Source organism: Dasypus novemcinctus, chromosome X (assembly GCF_030445035.2).
Source record: "Dasypus novemcinctus isolate mDasNov1 chromosome X, mDasNov1.1.hap2, whole genome shotgun sequence".
In the NCBI taxonomy this organism is placed as follows: Eukaryota; Metazoa; Chordata; class Mammalia; order Cingulata; family Dasypodidae; genus Dasypus; species Dasypus novemcinctus.
This window is the reverse complement of record NC_080704.1, coordinates 22,908,229-22,926,552: the sequence shown is the minus strand read 5'-3', so window position 1 is coordinate 22,926,552 and position 18,324 is coordinate 22,908,229. Positions and strand designations below refer to the sequence as shown.

Below are 18,324 nucleotides of genomic sequence, written 5' to 3'. Positions count from 1 at the left end.
TAGCGGCAGAGTTGAATTTACATCCAAAAGCAGAAAAAAAAAATGTAACCACAATAACAGCTATGTTCTAAAACAACAATTCCATAAAGTTTTGTTTCGTTGCTTCACCAGAATGGTTTGTGAACTGGAAAAAAAACTGAGAACCACTGTTCTAACCAACTGAAGTAAATTGATAGGTATAAAACGGGATTGTTTATCCTCTGAAGTGTTCTGACACGGAATATTTTATGCTGTGCTTTTTGCTTAATGTTAAAACAGCCGCTTTTAACATGAATTCGAAAATGAAATTTTAACATGTTATCTCCCTCTCATGAATTAGGGTTTATAAACAAGAACATTTAGTAGGTCTTTTCTGTTCTAGTAATATGGAAACTGAAGGAAAACGGTAGCTTATTAGAGCTCAAGAATGGCCTCCCAGTGCCTTGTCAAGTCCCAAAGCCCCATCATTCTTTCCCTTCAAACGACTGTGAAACAAAATGACACCTCCAAGGATTAAACATTTTGGCGACCAATAAAAGAAGAAACATGAAAGCGTGCCTAACACAGGCCCCTCCTGCATACTTCCCTGTTCCTCCTGTCCTCCCCGCATAAGTATGAGTCAGGTAATGTGAACTTTGAATCATACATTTGTTAGTTTCTTTTGAGCATTACATAAACAAGGTTTTGATCATAGCCTATGAGGCAACTGACCTGTAATCATTTGCATTTCAACATTTGTGGCTTTAAAAACAGCAAGTTACCCTACATGCTCTTTTATTTGAATTCCACAGGAATTTACTCACAATATCATTCTTGTGATACAAGAGTGCCCTAAAGAAATTGATTATACTGTAACGAAATGCTCACACAACAAACGGAAAGAATGAACTTTCAAGAGTGAATTGCATTATGTATGCAGGAATACTCCTTTTTTGAAGCTGATAACAATAGCTCAATTTATATATGATTTAATATCCTATATGGCAGGCACCATGCTAAATGCTTCACAAGCGTTTCTGTTTAATCTTCCCAATAATCCTATGAGGTGGATATTATTTTATTATCCATGTTTTCAGATAAGGAAGATAAAATTTACTCTGCAAATATTTACTGAGCTGCTACTATGTGCCAGACTCTGTTTCTGGGCCTTTAAGTCACAGCTTGGAGAAGAAAGCTGGAGTTTGGATACAGGTATGTGGGTGCCTGCTTTTACCATGTCTCTGTACTGCCTTACTCAGAAGAATGGTAAAGAAAACATTTTCATATATATATGCCATAAAATGTCTTCACTTTAGTTCCTTCTAGAATTTATGTTTTCTCATCATATGCAACTCTAGAATCGAAGTTTTATATCTGGAAGAGACCCTAGAAAGAAGATCCTTCTTTTTCCAAAATTTGAGTTCTTTAAAAAAAAATGTTCAAATAGATATAGAAATTCCTGTGTGTGTCACACCCACAGGATGTGTGTCAATTGGGAAAATATTCTTAATTTTTATTGGGGAAATGTGTGTCAATTGGGAAAATATTCTTAATTTTTATTGGGGAAATGTCTAAGGAAAAGCAAACTTGCGCACACAATAGGTAGGTCGCCATATGTTTTGTTAAAGTATTGTCTACGTGAGATATAAAATTTGAGCCTAAATTTTATCTTTTTTTCTCTTGGGAAATATTTAAATAGTTCCTAGTATGATTTTTTCTTTTTTGTGTGCCTAGCAAGAAATATGCTTCATAACTTCAAGGGATAAAAACTTTTCCCCCATTTTCTATAATAGTGACAAACCAATAAGCAATAGAGCTGTGAATTTGCATAAGGATGTATGTGAAGAAGAGATTGTGCCATGAGCCACTTTTCCAGACTGATGTAACTCCATTTCTGAACAAATGTTATTTTGTTAAATAAATGCCCATTTAAACTGGTATACAAAGGTTATAATTATAGCAGGAAATTGGTGGGGGCAGAGGAGTTTAAATCTGGTTGTCCTGTCATACATTAGGAATGATTTCTTGGAAACCCAGTCCAGATTTTTGACTGAGGTTTGCTGTTTCCCTCTGCTGTAGTTTCAAGTAATAACTTTCCAGTATTTTTTCTGACTGATAGATTTGCAGGGGAGAGGGTGTTAGGTGGGTGGGAGTGGCAGTATGTGTGGAATCAATAGATAACTGAATCAGCCCTTTCTGCTGATTTTGCAAGAAGAAGGCCAAAAAAGACAGTGGAATGTGAGGATATTACACTATAGTACTCATAGAAATATACAGGAGGCTCAGTGTTTAAAGAAAGTTCTAGAGCAGCACTGTCCTATAGAACTATGTGAGCCACATACATATGTTAAGTATACATTTTATAGTAGCCACACTAAAAAAAAGGAAAACGGAGAAATTAATTTTAATGAAATATTTTCTTTAACCCAATATATGCAAAATATTTCAATATGTAATCAATATAAAATTACTAATGATATACTTTACCTTCTTTTTTATGTTCTAAGTCTTTGAAATCTGGTGTGTACGTCTCAATTTCGGCTAGCCAACTTCATTTTAACTGCTCAATAGCCACATGTGGCTAGTAGTGGCTGCCATGTTGGACCTTGCAGGTCCAGAGATCCTAGATAGCTATTCTTCTTTGAACCACAACACTTAAGAGTTCTCTTTTGTTGAACAGGGAGGAAGGGAAAGAAAAGGCAACCCTGCCCAGGACAATATCAGCTTCTATATTCAAATAAATTTTTGCTGTCACCTGCAAGTAAAACCCTCCCGTCTTACTTTATTTTCCCAAATTCGCCTGACCAAAGAAAGTGGTTGCACCACTGCTGGATTTAATAAAAGAAACGAAAGGGGAAAAGTTTATTGTTCACCATAAAAAAATCACTTTCGGTTCTCTTTGGGCAAAAGGAAAGAGAATAGCGTCTTTCTAAATCAATCCACAAATTCTTACCGGTTAGTGCTGTGCACAACACAGCTGCGCTAGCAGAACTTTAGCCGGTTAACTGTTCATTTAATACTTCCCTCATTGTGACCATGGCTCACATTAATCTGACGGATCAATTAACTATGTGTTAAAAGCTATTCCTCTGACTCTCAAGGCAAGAAAAACTGAAATAAAGTTGCTATTGAAAATGGCCATATAATTTGCTGTATTTTTTTAAGAGTTAGTTAATTCTTTGAGTGGAGTAGTTAGCACTGGGCAACATTGGACTCGTAATAACTCTCTCCAGCTATGTACGTTTTTATTAAAGCCAGAATGTTAACTGGATTGATGACTGCGGAGCTCATTTAACCCAACCAAAGTGACCAACTTCCCTTCTTTGCGCTCTAAGGAATGGTGATGTGGCTTAGCGAGGTAAATGCAAGATAAATCAGGCACTCTGTGCAGAAATGGAAAATAATACCCAACGCAAACTTCTGCAAGCAGGTTTTATCACCAGGAAGTACACAGAGACGGTGCTTCCAAATGATTTGTTTGGGTCAAGGTTGGATCCGAGGCACCTGAAGCAAGGAGGTTGGGGGCGGCGACCAAAGCACGAGCCGAGCGGCCCCATTCGTCCCCCAGAGCGCGCTGAGCCTGCTCAGATGTTGCCCAACCCGGAGCTGGCCCCGGAGTCCAGGGCTGGGGGAGAGGGCGCGCAGAGAGGGTTTCCGGCCGCCTCCTCGCGCTCGCTAAGCAAATGGAACCGCCTCGGGTGGCCACGAGGTTCCGGAGCCTCGAGCCTGTGCCAAGGGGCGCGCTGGGCGGAGACAGCTGAAAGGGCCCAGCACCTGCCTCTCGCGGGGCCAGCGAAAAACCTCGCACCGCCCGCGCAGACCTGACGGGCCGGGTGTGGGGCTCTCATCTCACTCCTCCCGGCCGCGTGAGGGAGGAGGGGCTGCGTGCGGGGAGGATGGAAGGGAGGTGTCAAAAGGCGTGCACGCCGAGCGCAGCGGGGGCCGCGCGGAGGCGGCGGGGCTCGCAGGGATCGCGACTCCCGGCCTGCGGGCCTGAGGGTCGGAAGGCACCCGGCGGCCCTGGAGATCGCCCCTTTGCTTTTTTCTCTTCCCCTTGGAGGGCGCTTAGCCGGTGGCCGCAGCAGCTTTCCACCCCACCCGGACGCCCTCAACGCGCCTGGCCGGGGTCACCGCGCTCCCGGGACCCACTGGCCCACCAGGCTGGCGCATCCCCCTTCCCCTCAAAGCGCTCCTTGTCTTCTTGGGTTCCATCGCCGTCTGGGGGATGGGTTTCCTTAACTCAGGGATCCCCCATCTTGGGCCAGAAGAGAGTCAGAACTCATCCCACCTTCCCTCTCTCCCCTTCCTCCGCCCACGACCCGCCTGATTTTTTCAAACAAATCGAATCTTTTATTGAATGGCAACAGAGGAGCGGGAACCGTGCGCTCCTGCCTACAAGAGATTAAAAAAAAAAAAAAAATACCTCCCCGACCTCTACCGAGAGGGGCAGCCTGAAGTAACCTCCCTGTTTTCTCCTTCGCGAACCTTTAGGCAGCGGAGAGCGGGGCGGGGGCTCTGATGGTCCCGGCTGCAGCCCGAGGCCCCTGCGGACTTGGGGAAGGCAAGCCGGGGCGGGGGCGACGCAGGTAGGACGAGTGAAACCTAAGCATACAAATTGAACCCGAGAGCGTCGATTTAGGGAGCTCCCAGGGGGCTCCCGGACACGAGGCCTCTTATAATGGGGGGGGGGGGGGGGGAGGAAGGTGACTGTCCAGCCTGTGACCTTGGAGAGGCGGGTCCTGGGCCATTATGGGATGTGCTCTTAGGCCAGGCGTGCCTGCATGCACCCCTGGAGAAGGCTAGCCGAAAAGGGCCCTCCACACACACACACACACCCCTCGGGGTCCCTGGCGAGGGACTTGGACACCCCACCCCGCCCCCGCGCCTTGCCCATCTCCCTCCTCAGCGGGGCGGGAACCACTGTTCTCTATCATCCCTCACGAGCCGCCGACCTGCTGCTGGGAACTCTGGCAGTTAAAGACCTCCCAGCCGCCCGCCCCTCCCGCCTTTTCTAGGCCTCCCCGCGACGCCCCCAGACCTCTCCAGCTCACTCTTCCTGAAAGTAGGCGAGGCCCAGAAGCTGCGGCGAGGAGGGGGGAGGAGCCGAGCGTGGCAACCCGGGGGCGGGCCCTCCGCAGGCCCCGCCCCCCGAGTGCGCGCGGCGGCGGCCGCCAAGCCTCGCTCTGAGAGACAGGTATCGCTTAGGCGCCATGTTGTGAGCGGAAGTGGGGGAGCGCGCGGCGGCCGCTGTTCTGCCGGGAGCGGGCGCGGGAACCGGCGGGGGGGGGGGGGCGGAGCTGTAGTCCCGGCGGCGGAAGGAGGAGTGGAAGAAAGGGGCGAGACCGGGCGCCCAGCGGTGGTGCGAAGCTCTCGCGCGCGGGCGTCTCCGGCCGGGCGCGCGGCTTTGGGGCAGTCGGTGTCGGCGCCGAGCCCTGTCCGGAGCCGCCGCCGCCGCCGCTGCTGCCGCCGTGGGGCTCGGGCGGCGACGGAGCGGGGCCGGCCGCGGGGCGGGCGGGGAGGGAGGAGGCGGTGAAGGCGGCGGGCCGGGGGGGAAGATGCCGCTGGCGCAGCTGGCGGACCCGTGGCAGAAGATGGCTGTGGAGAGCCCGTCGGACAGCGCTGAGGTGAGTGCCGCGGGCTGGCGGGGCCGGCGCGAGCCCCCTCCCCTCGGCCCGCTGCCCACCCCGGAGCGCCGGCCCCTCGGCTCCTTCCTCCCCGGCTGGCGTCTCCCCCGGTCCCGGATTCCGGTTTGGGTAGTTGGGGTTGGTGTGTTTGCCCGGGTGTCTGTGCCTCCCATCCGCAATCTCACCTCCCTCCCTCCCTCGCTCCGGGGGCTGCTGGTGCGGTGGCGCGTGGGGCTTGGAGTGGGCGCTGGGACTTCGCCCCGAGCCGGTGTTAATCAACTTTGCGTGGGGGCGGCGGGAGGCGGAGCGGGGGCCGGCGGGGAGTTGGGAAGTTTGCCCTGCCGGGTCGGGGGCTTACCCAGACCCTGGCGACTTGGCGCGGGGGATGAGCGAGGGGGTGTGGATTGGGTTCTCCGGGAAGCCGGGACTCGCAAGTCCGGCCGCGGGAGGGGGCGGCTGCGAGGAGACGGGCGTGCGGGGTCAGGAACAGCTTGGAGCTGGGGCGGCGACCTGGGTGGGGGGTTCGGGTAAGGGGTGCTGACAGCCGAGGCTTTTTGCCGCCCACCCCCCGCATCTGCAGCAGAGGTTTCTGCTGTTGCAAAGGAGAAAGTGAGATCCTGAGTCTCTACCCCCCCTCCCCGCCCGCCCCGCCACCCTCCCCCAAACCGTTTCTGAGGTCGCTGAGCTTGAGAACCCAGTCCCTGCGAGCTTAACTTGAGTTTCCTGTTCATGGAGGTGAGAGGGTGATATTCAAGGAGATCCCCGTCCACCGTGAAGATCTTTCTGGTTTTCCTAGCCCGGGATCTGGTGACCGTCCCTGAGACACCCACCCGAGTGCCTTTGTGCATTGCCCTTTCGGGTCCCAAAGAGTGCAAAATAGAATTTCCCCGGACACATCACAGCACCCAGCTTTTCGCAGCCGTCCCTGTCCCAGAACCAACTCAGGATCTGCGAAAATACCCCCGACAGGACTCATTTCGGGGTATTAGCGCTCCTCGGGAGGGGAAAACCCCTTTCTGACGGTGGTGCGTCTGTGATTCTTCCTTTACTTTTTTGCTGTCTTCTGTCCCCGCAGCGGACTTTGCGAGATTACAGGATGATAGGCCTAGTGTGTGTAATAGTTACTGAGTGAGTGACCCCATTTCTGGAAAGCATGACTGAAACGCGGGGGTGGAACGGGGCAGGCTCTTTTGAGTGGTGTACTTGGCGGCAGCCGCTGGCCCTGCCGGCCTCCGCAGTGTGAGAGGTGGATAGGGTTACTGGTTACGTCAGTAAGACCGAGGCTCAGTGCGATCTGAGATGCTGGACACTGGCATTCTCCGGTATAATGGAGGGGGAGGGGGGTAAGTTCAAGTAGCTTTTTAATCTTTTCTAGTCACCTCCACTGCTGTATAAAATGTTTTCTTGCTCTCCCCGACGCAAGCAGAGTTGTCATAGTACTTATGATTGGTGCTTAGTATTTTCTGATTTGGGTCATACTTTTAAAACCTAAACTAGATGCTCCTCTTGAATAGAAAAGACATTGATACGTGCCACCTTAAAAAAGAGAGAGAAAGGAAATCATGTTCTTAAGACTGGCAGAATTAACCAGAATTTCGTTTTAAAAATTATCATGTTAGCCGGTCTGATACTATATATGAGTCCTTTTTTAGGAAAGTCAAATTTAGAATGTTTAATCATCCTTTGAATGGGTAGTGTGAAAAATTGTATAAAATTGGGGGCTCTTCTCATTCATTTTTCCTTCAGATTTTTTTGCATTAAATAATATAGCTAAAAGGTTAATAAAAATGGATTCTTAAATTGCTAAACTTGTGAAAAGAAATAGAATTTGCTTTGAGCCTAAATTTTAGATGCAAACATTAACATTTGCAACTCAAAATCAGTACACATTCTGCTTGGCATGTGTGTTGGGAAAAAAAACATTTAAGATTCCACCTTATCCTTTTTCTGTATAGCATGCATTTGGATAAGGAAGGCATAAAACTAACGTAACTGATATTTACTTAGCATCTGCTATATCCCGGGTACTATGCTACATGCTATCTCATTTTATCTTTCCTGTTTCCCAGCAGAGTAGGATTATGCTCCCCATTGTTGCAGATGAAGAGACTGAATCACAGAAGTTAAGGGCATAAAGATTATAAATAGTAAATGGCAGGGCCATGTTTCAGTCAGGTGGATATCATTCATGTCCTTTGCTTTATATTAGGGTAGCTGCTTCAGATCCTTTGTGGAAAAATTCAGGGTATAAATAAATAAGCCAGCAGTTAGAGGTCATGTATTTTTCAGAAACAGTTAGAGGTCTCATTTGTTTAAAGCCTTGTTATATCAGTTACTGTCATGTTTTTTAGAACCTGGCAGACAAGATTCCACAATTGGCAATTTTCAAAGAGTTTTCTTGATATTCTGGTATAAGGTATGTCAAACAGTCGGTGTTACCTATATTTATTAAAACGAAATTTTTAGCAAATTGCTTTAGGTATTTTGTTTCCTTTGGTTTTTCAGTTGTTTCAGGTACATTACTTCTGATGCAAATTTGGAAATATTGAAACCAGCGAGGAGTAATATCAGTACCCACTATTATGTCATCTCTGACCCAGTAGGTTCCTGTCTAAGGATAATTGTATCAGAGTAACATCTTTTAAAAAAAAAAAGTCAAAAATTTTCTCTCCTGACTAAAAGATTCCAGGGTTGGTCTGTATATGAATTTATATTTGTGGTCTCATCCCTCATAAGCTATGAACTCTTGAGAGCAGAGACTTTTTTTTTTTCCTCTCTGTATCCTGGACATTTAACACAGTGCCTGGTACATACGTATTACGGACCCAGTAAATGTTCAGTGAAAAGACTCTTGAAGGATAAGTATAGGGTGATTATGGATCTTATCTCTGTCCTTATCATTTAAATCTTACATTGAAATATGAATAGTTTTAAAAGACCTGAATACCTCACCAAAAACACAGGCAATTTCTTCATTCCCTCACATAGCCTTCGGGTGTTAGGATCTCACATGGATCTCATGGTGTTAAAACAGAAAATAACAACAATAACAAAAATCTTGTGATTTAACTCAGACATGGATGGGAACATGATAGGCTAGAATGGGGCCTAATGTTTACAAAAGCAAATTTAGGGTAATAAAGGAAGTACTAAAAGCAAAGTAAGGGTTGGTGCAAGCTAAAAAAACAAATAGCTTCCTAAATGGTCTAGGAACTCCTTAATGAGTTATTTAAAGATGCTAGTATGTTTTTGGGTATTTTACTGTTTAGGAGATTGGTATCAAGAAATTGTGTCTATTCTGTTCTACGAATTCCTTACCACTGCTGTCAGTAACAACATTTGCTGGATCATAAGCCTGACCTAGAATGGCATTTTTTCCCTCAGTTTCCGTAGAGTAGGCATAAATTATAGTAAACATAAATTAGAGTTTTCAAAATAATAGAATTAAGGGGGTTATTTTTGCATTGCGTGAATGTGTTATATAAAAATAGCCTCCTTGAATTCCCTTAAATAACAAGCACCTGTAATGCACTGAAAAATATTAATTATATAAATATTGTATTTATGAAAAATGAGATCCTTGTGTTGGAGACCATCTTTAGTGAACACACAAACATTTTTACCCTGAAAGATTATATTGGATTTTACAGTATTTCTACTATATCAATATTACATGTTTCTTATATTTCATCTATAGGGAAGGAAAGCATTTTGTTAAAATATCAGTGATTTTGGAAAAAAATGTTTTATTAAGTTTCTTTTCCCTTTTCCTGTTACGTTTTTACCACCTTTCAGGTTTTTTTCTTTCCCCCAAATGAAGATCTGAGGAGAGGACAGGTATTGTTACATGTCATCTGTCAAGTAACTGTGATACATTACTGAACACATTATTTTCAGTGATTATGATATAGGATGGCAGTTTTGTTAAACTAAAATTTAGAAAAGTTTGCTTTAATTTGGCAATTTGACACATTTTGATCCTATACTAATTGGGTTGATTCAAAATGTGAAACTTCCTGGTGCATTTAAAATTTTAAGATAAAGAGAGAAACTTATATCTAATTAATGAAACAAGTCTAAGCATACCTTGCCTTTTTTTTAATACTCAATCTGGAAATCAATCACAATAACTATATCCTATTTTTATAGATGGCATAATTGGGGTGTGTACACCTGAACAAGGACTTGACATTCAGTAAATTATAGAATGATAAAAAAAATAAAGCAGCTCAATTATCCAGGAGCCTGAATTGTAGAATTGTTCTAAAGATGTTTTTAAAAATTATTATCCACTGAATAAATCATTGTAATCATTGACAAGATTTACTGTAGAGTTGCATGCTCAGGGATGTGTGATCTGCCAGGCTGTGAATGATGGGTGACATCAGAGCAGGCTGATCCACTCAGTGCAGACTGGGTGCTTTGGACCTGGTGGTTCAGATGTACGACAGTGACATCTTCGTGGTCTCCCTGGTAATGCATGAGTGTGATAGTTCACAGTTGTTTGTGTTTTAGTGGATAAGTTTTAAAAAATTGGAATGCAATTGTGTAAATATATATATATGTATTATATATATTTCACATCCCATTCCTCAACTCACATAATAGAAAGAAAAAACAAGCAAACGCCTTCTGATACTGAGCATTAGATGTCCTTTTTTTCCCCCATCAGTATACCCATATCATTAACTGGAACAAATATCAGAGCTCAGATATTCCAGTTTATCATTTTAACACCAGATATCATAAAAGCAAAGGTAAAACAACTATAAATCTCAATTTTTAAGTAGAATGTGTCAAGATTTAACAAGCGCAAATATATGATATATATGTTTATCACAAAACAGGTTCAGGGTAAAATGTATCTATTTAGCACATAATTATTATTTAATTACTTTGGCCTATTTTAAATGAATATGCTAGTTATCAGTAATGACAATTTGTTTTATTTGTTGTTTTGTTTTGTTTTTTTCTGCTTATCTCCTTAGAATTTAGAAGTAACTTTGTGGGATAATTTGAATGCTTGTCCAAATGTTAAAGAATATAAGCTTTGGGGCCAGAGAGACCTGGCTTTGATACCTAGCTCTGCCACTTATTAACTTTGTATTCTTATACAAGTTATTCAGTATTTCTGAGCATCAGCATCCCAATCTGTGAAATAGAGATGAAAATAATATCTACCTCATAGAGTTGTGGTAAGAATTAAGTGAAATGAAATTAAAGCACTTGGGTTTAGTACATGCTTTAAGTGTTTAATAAACAGTAGTTATAATGAATCACCTCTTTTACAGAACTGTTTGAGGAATTTCTGTGTTTTTACCTCTGGGGTGATTTTTTCAGAATCAAGCAGAACAATTAAAATGATTTTTTTTGTTTGACCTGTTTGTATATCTGATTATCTAATATCTGAATATAATTATAAGGGCAAGGCGAACGTAAATCTCCTGAATCCTGTCCTCTTTTGCATCATTCCCTTCCTCTATATTGGGAGTTGTCTTTAAAGAGGAAAAACAGATTAAGACATTTTGAAGAATATGTGTAGAAGAAGGAAGAAGTATGTTCTTCACATTTTAGCATGCTCAAATTAGGAGGTGTCTTTCAGTTGAAGGCATATCATAGTTTAATTAGGAGTGGGTTTTTTCTTAGGATACATATAATAATGGTGTATCTTGCACATGATGATGTCTTGTAATTGATGAAATATGGTGTATCCTATATGTCAACCTCATGGAGGAAGTGTGTCCTTGAAGAAATGGTTAAAGTCAATATATAGCGTCAGTAGGTAGAATTTTAGCTTTCTTTCTAAAACATTTCTAAATATGCACATCTTTTTATATTTTAACATTTGCAGAGCCTGGGTGGAGGATCAGCCAGTTATGTTCATTTCATTTTCAGGGAAAGAAATGAATGTGGTATACCTCCCTCTGCATTACTCTAATCACATTTTATTTTGATTATTTGAATGTTCCATGAGTAACTGGGTTTCATGTCTAGAAATATACCTTTGGATTTGGTCTGTTATATAGTGTTGGTACTTAAGGAACTTTAGTGCATTTTTTTTTTCAAGCAGGGAGGTCTCTGGAGATGTTTAAAAGGTATATCTGTGTCCCCAACAGCCAGTTCCATCACCCCTGAAAAAACAAGAGGTTAGGGCATAATCAAATAAATTTGGGAAATGTGGAGCCGCTGCATAACTTCTTAGACCTTTTCATGTGATGTTGTACATGATGAATCTGCAAAAAGGATATAGAACACAGCATTTGAGACTTGATGACAGAACGTCTTTTTCATGAACCACCTATTGAAATCTCAAAGGACACAGTGCTTTTCAGAATGCAGTTTTGCCAAGTCTGATAAATACAGTAACATGATCCAGTATTGCCTGGAAGTAAACTGTTATGCTTAATTGACTATATCAAAGTTTTTTCCTTTAACTGTCAAGCCTTTTTTGTTTAGTTTTGGATTGAAATCTTTCCAAATTAAATTGTACAACAATTTCCCATCTTAAAAGTGAGCTAAATATAATTGAAATAAAAGTTAAAAATAATTAAAACCTTTTTTTTGATTCAACGTTTTCCTGAGCTAATTAATGGTCGTATTTTACCTTATTGTGGAGAGATCATCACGCTACTTGCTCCTACTAAGTGGCCCCTACATTTATTGGCTCTGTAACTTATGTCTAATATTCATAGTTTTAAAACTCTCTCTTATCATCTGCCACTTTATGTTGCTGTCTATCTGCCTACCTCTCCCATTTTCCTTTTTTAATTAATCGCTTCTAGCTTGCAATCACTAGAAAACAGAGAGCTAGGATCCAGTAATATTTTGATGCAGTCATTTTTAACTTGGGAACATTTTGGCTTCATCTTTAGAAAAAAATAAACTGACAGCTTACCAAATAATGTAAAAAAGTATCCTCATCCCTTTTCTGATCTCTACCATTCAGGTACACATACCCTCTGGGGTCGGGGGTATTTGTTGGTCATATTATTAATAATAAATGGTGATTTTATGTATTGACATAACCTTATCAGAATGGCACAATTACTAACATTACCTACTCTGCCTTTTTATCTTCCTCTCTTGAAGGTGTGAACTAGAAAATGGAAAGTGAATGAACTAAATAATAGGCAGATATAAGATGGAAAGTTATCCTGCTGCCCCACCCAGAGTCAGGTCTCTGCTCTATGTATGTGTGTGTGTGATTTGTGTGTGTGTGAAGTAGTGCTCGTTTCCTAAATAGTAACTAACTACATTTATGTGTAAATCTCAAAGCACTTTCATGTTTCCCATGTCATTCCTCTCTATTAGTGTAAATAGGTAGTAAATAGCTGTAGTCAGTATTAGTGTAAATATATGTGATAGCATAACTTAAATTGAATTTCCCCATCTTAACTAATATATCCGTGGTCTCCTATATACATTAAAAACTAGTTTTGCTCACCATGTAAATTGCTTTTTATAATCTTATATATGATAATGATCTCATCTTAAAATCTGACCTGGTCATCTAGATTTCTGTGAGCCTGGCTCTAATCCCTTAATCCACAAAGCTTGTTATAGGAAACTTGGTCCAGTCATTTGATATGTGTTAGAAACAGATGTCAAATGATAGCCTGAGGCAAAAGATCATTTTGACATTAATAGATTGGAGTGCATCTCAAGTGCAGTGGTTTGGGAGAAATCTTCACTCTAGAAATCTTGCAGAACTTACAGGAAAAATCTGTTGCCCAGAGTGTTATTTCATTTCTTCAAGTTTAGGAGCAGAGGTATCTATCTGAAAGTAATATAGAACATAGGAGCAATTCACTTAAAAAAATAAAACAAACTTGAACATCAGTGCTGTCTAATATAGTAACATGAGCTACATGTGACTCTTGAGTACTTAAAACATGGCTAATGTTACTAAGGAACTGAATTTTTTAAAATTTCATTTTAATGAATTTAAATTTAATCACATGTGGCTATTGGCTACCATGTTGAAAAGTCCAGTTCTAGATTATAGGATTATACAAATTGAGCCTTTTTTTCCCATACCAGTGTGTTTCAACCCTTCTATTATTTATATTTTGAAATTAGTAGGCTAAAGTTTTTTCTAAATAAAAATACATTTAATATGCTTTTCCAAATAAGTTTAATCAAGTTTTTCTTTTCCTTCTACCACCCTAAAGATTTTGATAAACACTCCTAGGTGGTATCTGCCCCTCAAACCACCATTTTGTACTTCTACAACCTCAGTAGTTCTACAGTGATATTTCTCAAATTATAACACCAAAGCATTGGTGAAATATAGCTATCAAAAAAAATGGTCCATTATGTTCACTATACTGTGCTGATTAAAACTGGAAGAGTGGATTGATATATCTCAGATGTTTAACAACAAGACTTGGAACATAAAAGTGTTTTAAAATTTTTAACATAGAATTTTAAAGCACAGAATAACTTAGCCCAACTATATTTATATAAGTCAACTGAGACCAATCATATGTTAACAAAGTTAGAGCTAGGGTGTTTGGCACATTTCATTTCACCAAAATTATTTTGCCATAACATTTTTTTAGTAATTTTGGTTTTCTTTGTAACTTTTTAAAAATCTTAAATATAAAATCTGAAAGAGCCAAAATAAGTAAAAGGTCAAATATTATGTTTTATCCCTATCCTCTGATTTGAAGTCCTCGTTTGCTGTGTCAGAGTACTTAAATGCAAAATTAATACACAGTCTTACTTTTAGCTTTAATTTATAAGTCTGGAAAATATAGTCAGCGCCTTATTTACAAAAACAATTTCAGGACAATCGTATGTACAAATGGATGGTGGGGGGATTATGTTGAGAACTCTACTCTTTGTTTCCCAGGTGAAAATGGAAGGAAACTAACCTTTAGTGAATGCCCTCTCTCACTAGGCACTTTGCATATATCAACTTCAGTAAAGTAGACATAATTATCCTCAACTTACAAATGAGGGAACTGAAGCCTAGAGAGGTTAAAAAATTTGCCCATGGTTGCCCAGCTACTAAGTAGAGGAACCAGGATTCAAACCCAAGTCTCACAGATTACAAATTCCATGGACTTCCTACTAGACTTCACTGTTTGAGTTGACAACATCATCTAGGCAAGTGACGCAGTCTAGATGAAATCTGCTCCAGAAGAGAAAGGATCCAAGTGGTTTTTACAAGTAGCTGCTTTGTGGGACTGTAGAGGATAACGACCTGGAGAGGCATGTGTCTTTTCCTATGTATGTAGGTCAAAGCCCTCCTCTTACCAAGGGGAACTATGGAGAAGATATGGTTCCAGCTGACATCAACCAGAAATGTTCTTCAAATTAGAGGCAATGTTTAAAGTAGTTGATGGGTGAGTTAGAAAAGTTAGTAAAATTGATACAGTTTTACAGTGTGGGTGAAATAGACTTTTGTAAGCTGGCCTGAGAAATAGGATTTGTGACACTGAATGGGAAACTGAAGACTTTTAAACGTCTGTCTTACAAATGAACATTTGAAACAAAAATTGCAATATTTGGAAAGGGAGGGGCGCTGTCTAGCCATTACTTAACAAAACAGCTTTCCTTACAGAAGCACCTAGGTATGTGTTTGAGTACATGTATTCTGTTCTTAAATGCAGCTTACTAAATCATTGCCTCTTTGTGTTTGCATCTTCTTTTTAGAAAAATCTATTTGATGCTCCCTCAAAATGCCAGAAAACAGGATCTGGATCAACCCAGAAAAGTTACCGATTATCTTGCTACAATATAAGAAAAGGAAATTTAAAGAAGAGTTTTACAATCATTGAGATTTTTTTCTTTAGACCTTTAAACTGTTAGGTCAAATTGCCCTAATTCTTTCTTTAATAATATATGAGATCATTTGCATGCCATGAAATACACCCTTGTTAAAGTGTACTTCAGTGTTTTTTAGTATATTCACAAGGTTGTGCTACTATCACCACGGTCTAATTCTAGAACACTTTCATCACCCTGAAAAGAAACCTTATCCATATCCATTAGCAGTCATTCCATTCCCACTGTCCCAGCCCTCCCAAACCCCTCCCCAGCCCTAGGCAACAACTAATCTACTTTTTATCTCTATAGATTTGCCTATTCTGGATATTTCATATAAATGCAATCATACAATATGTGACCTTTTGTGTCTGTTTTCTTTCATTTAGCATAATGTTTTCAAGATCCATCAATGTTGTATCATATATCAGTACTATATCTTGTGGCTGAATAATATTCCACTGTATGGCTATACGACATTTTAATTATCCATTCATTAGTTAATGGACATTTTGGTTGTTTCTGATTTTTTCACTATTATTTATACTATTATAAATAATGCTGCTATGAACATTTGTGTACAAATTTTTGTGTGAATGTATGCTTTCAATTCTCTTGGATATATCCCTAGCAGTGGAATTGCTGAGTCGTATGGTAAGTCTATTTTTAACATTTTTAGGAGCTGCCAAACTGCACCATTTTATATTCCCGCAAGCATTGTATAAGGGTTCCAATTTTTTCCACATCCTTGTTAACACTTGTTATTGACTGTCTTTTTTATTATAGCCATTCTAGTGAGTGTGAAGTAGTATCTCATTGTGCTTTTGCTTTGCATTTCCTTAATAACTAATGACATTGAGCATCTTCTCATGTGCTCATTGCCTATTTTTACACCAAATTAATTTTTATGCTCATTTTGTTACTGTTTGGGGACTTAAGTAGAGTTTGCTCTAATGCTGACATAGAGGTTCTTTATATTATTATATGTGTAGTTTTCCCCAGAAAACTTAGTTTTAATATTTGCTTTTAAAAGATTTACTTCATTTTTAGATGTGATAAATACAAAACTTTTCCTAGAGCTATTGTTTTCCAACTGAGTTAGTAGAGCCCAAATGGAAGTGCCTTAGGATATCTCATCTCCTGGCATACCTCCCCTCCTGGCTGAAGGAGAGTTTCTAGAGGGACACAACAGCAAGTAGAGAGTAATTATAGAAAGTTATAGAAAGAAAGTAAAGATTGAGGCAGTGATTTTTTTCTATACAGTCTCCTCAGTCTCTTGCTATAATATTCTATAGGTTTTTTTTTAATTTAAAACAAAAGTACAGGAATTAACTCAAGGTCAGTAAAAAGTTCTAGAATCTCTGAAATTAAATATAAGCCAACAGATAAATGAATTCTTTTTAAGAATTCATCTCTTAAAGTGAGATATACCTATATAGGTATTTTATTTAAAGGGGTAAAAATGCAAACCAAATAAAAACTCTTTTGCCTCATTCCTTGTTCAAGTTCCTGCCGGCTATTGGTATAATTTAAGAGGAATAAATATCACCATGGATGTTGATATTGATAAAGCAGAGAAATGTCAGAGGCAAGTTAAAAATAAAATTCAACTTAGATTAATAAAAAGAGGCATGAGGCACTCATAAACAAGTTGTAAAACAATCTCCCCCCCCTCACTATTTTGAGTATGTATAGTATACTACTAGGTGATAATGAATTAAAAATACTGAGGTGGTCAGGCAGTTAAGTAGCATGAAACAAACTAAATTAGACAGAAATAATATAAATAGATATAATTGATTCTTAGAGGGGGTTATGATCTGTAGTGTTACAGCAGTTTTTCTTTGTGCATTTTTAAGAATGATATGGAAAACTAGAAAATAATAACAATCTAACATAAAATCACTTGGAGGAGGACCTCATTCTCCCAGGTTCTCCCTAACAACTAGAAATCTACATATGTAATAAAATTGCATAGAACACACATACAAATGAGTACTTGCAAAACTGGTGAAATTTGAATAAGGTCTGTACATTATACCAGTGCCAATTTCCTGGTTTTGACAGGAAGTTATGCAAAATACTACCATTGGGATAAATGGGGTCAAGGGCACACAGGACCTTTCTGTATTATTTTCTCAACTTCCTGTGAATCCATAATCATTTCGAAATAAAAAGTTAAGAAAAAATGAAGCATTAGGTAAAATTCAGTATTCATTCTTGATTAAAAAAATAGGAATAAAGGAATATGTACTTAATGTTATTAAAAATAATATCAAACCAATAGGCAGCATCATCCTTGATTGGTACATACAGGCAGTGGCATTGAAACTGTTCCTGATACTTTCACCTCTATTTTATACTCTAGAAGAGCTTGATAATGCAATTAGACAAGAAAATCAGCTAATTGGAAAGACAGATAAGCAATTATTGTTCATAGATGATATAATTATCTACCTAGAATCAAAGGAAATCCACTAAAAGTTTTGTTAAAACTAATGAGATGGTGACTTCTTACTAAAAGACCAAAGAGTGCTCATCCTGTGGGGGTGAGGGGGGCGTCCTACAGCCATATCCGAATCTGAAGTTTCCAATACCCATTTGAAGACCCTAAAGTCAATGCCTCTCAGATACCTAGAATCCCAAGCAGCAGTTATTGGTTCCAGCTTCCAACTCCAGAGATTCCCTCTTAAAGATACAGGAAGACTTCTGGAAAGACAGCAGACTAGAAAGATACAGGACTCTCTTCCCTCCCAGAAAACCAGCTGGAGGACAGACAGAAACAGCCTGGGAAAAAAACTAGGGTTTAGGACACCCAGGGAAAGACTGGACACCCCACTGAAGAGAAAGGGACAAAGGAGAAGAATTGCAATGGCAAACTGAGTTAAAAGTGGCAACTGCTACTGCTAGCACCCTCCTCCATAGTATAGGCACTTGAATACTTAGGCCCCTGGACTGGCAGCTACAGGCA

The 18,324-nt window shown here is 40.5% G+C and overlaps 1 protein-coding gene and 1 long non-coding RNA gene across 13 annotated transcripts in view; one reads left to right on the top strand and one right to left on the bottom strand.

The window, feature by feature from the left end:
- LOC131277213 (uncharacterized) overlaps nt 1–5,066 on the bottom strand; it is a 55,403-nt gene extending 50,337 nt beyond the window's left edge. The window contains exon 1 of the long non-coding RNA XR_009184377.2: nt 4,997–5,066. This is a non-coding gene — a long non-coding RNA (uncharacterized lncRNA). The remainder of the gene's footprint in view (nt 1–4,996) is intronic.
- Nucleotides 4,994–18,324, top strand: part of RPS6KA3 (ribosomal protein S6 kinase A3) — a 126,227-nt gene continuing 112,896 nt past the window's right edge. For 2 of the 12 annotated variants that reach the window (XM_071213368.1, XM_071213370.1), the window contains exons 1-2: nt 5,095–5,152; nt 12,672–12,758. Coding sequence is in view for 2 of the 12 variants with exons in the window: in XM_058291500.2 (XP_058147483.1) it covers nt 5,514–5,582 (69 nt within the window). In the remaining 10 variants the exon portion in view is untranslated. Of the gene's footprint in view, nt 5,583–12,671; nt 12,759–18,324 lie in introns of all 12 variants that reach the window. The other 10 variants (XM_071213365.1, XM_071213371.1, XM_058291495.2 and 7 more) reach the window with 8 other exon arrangements.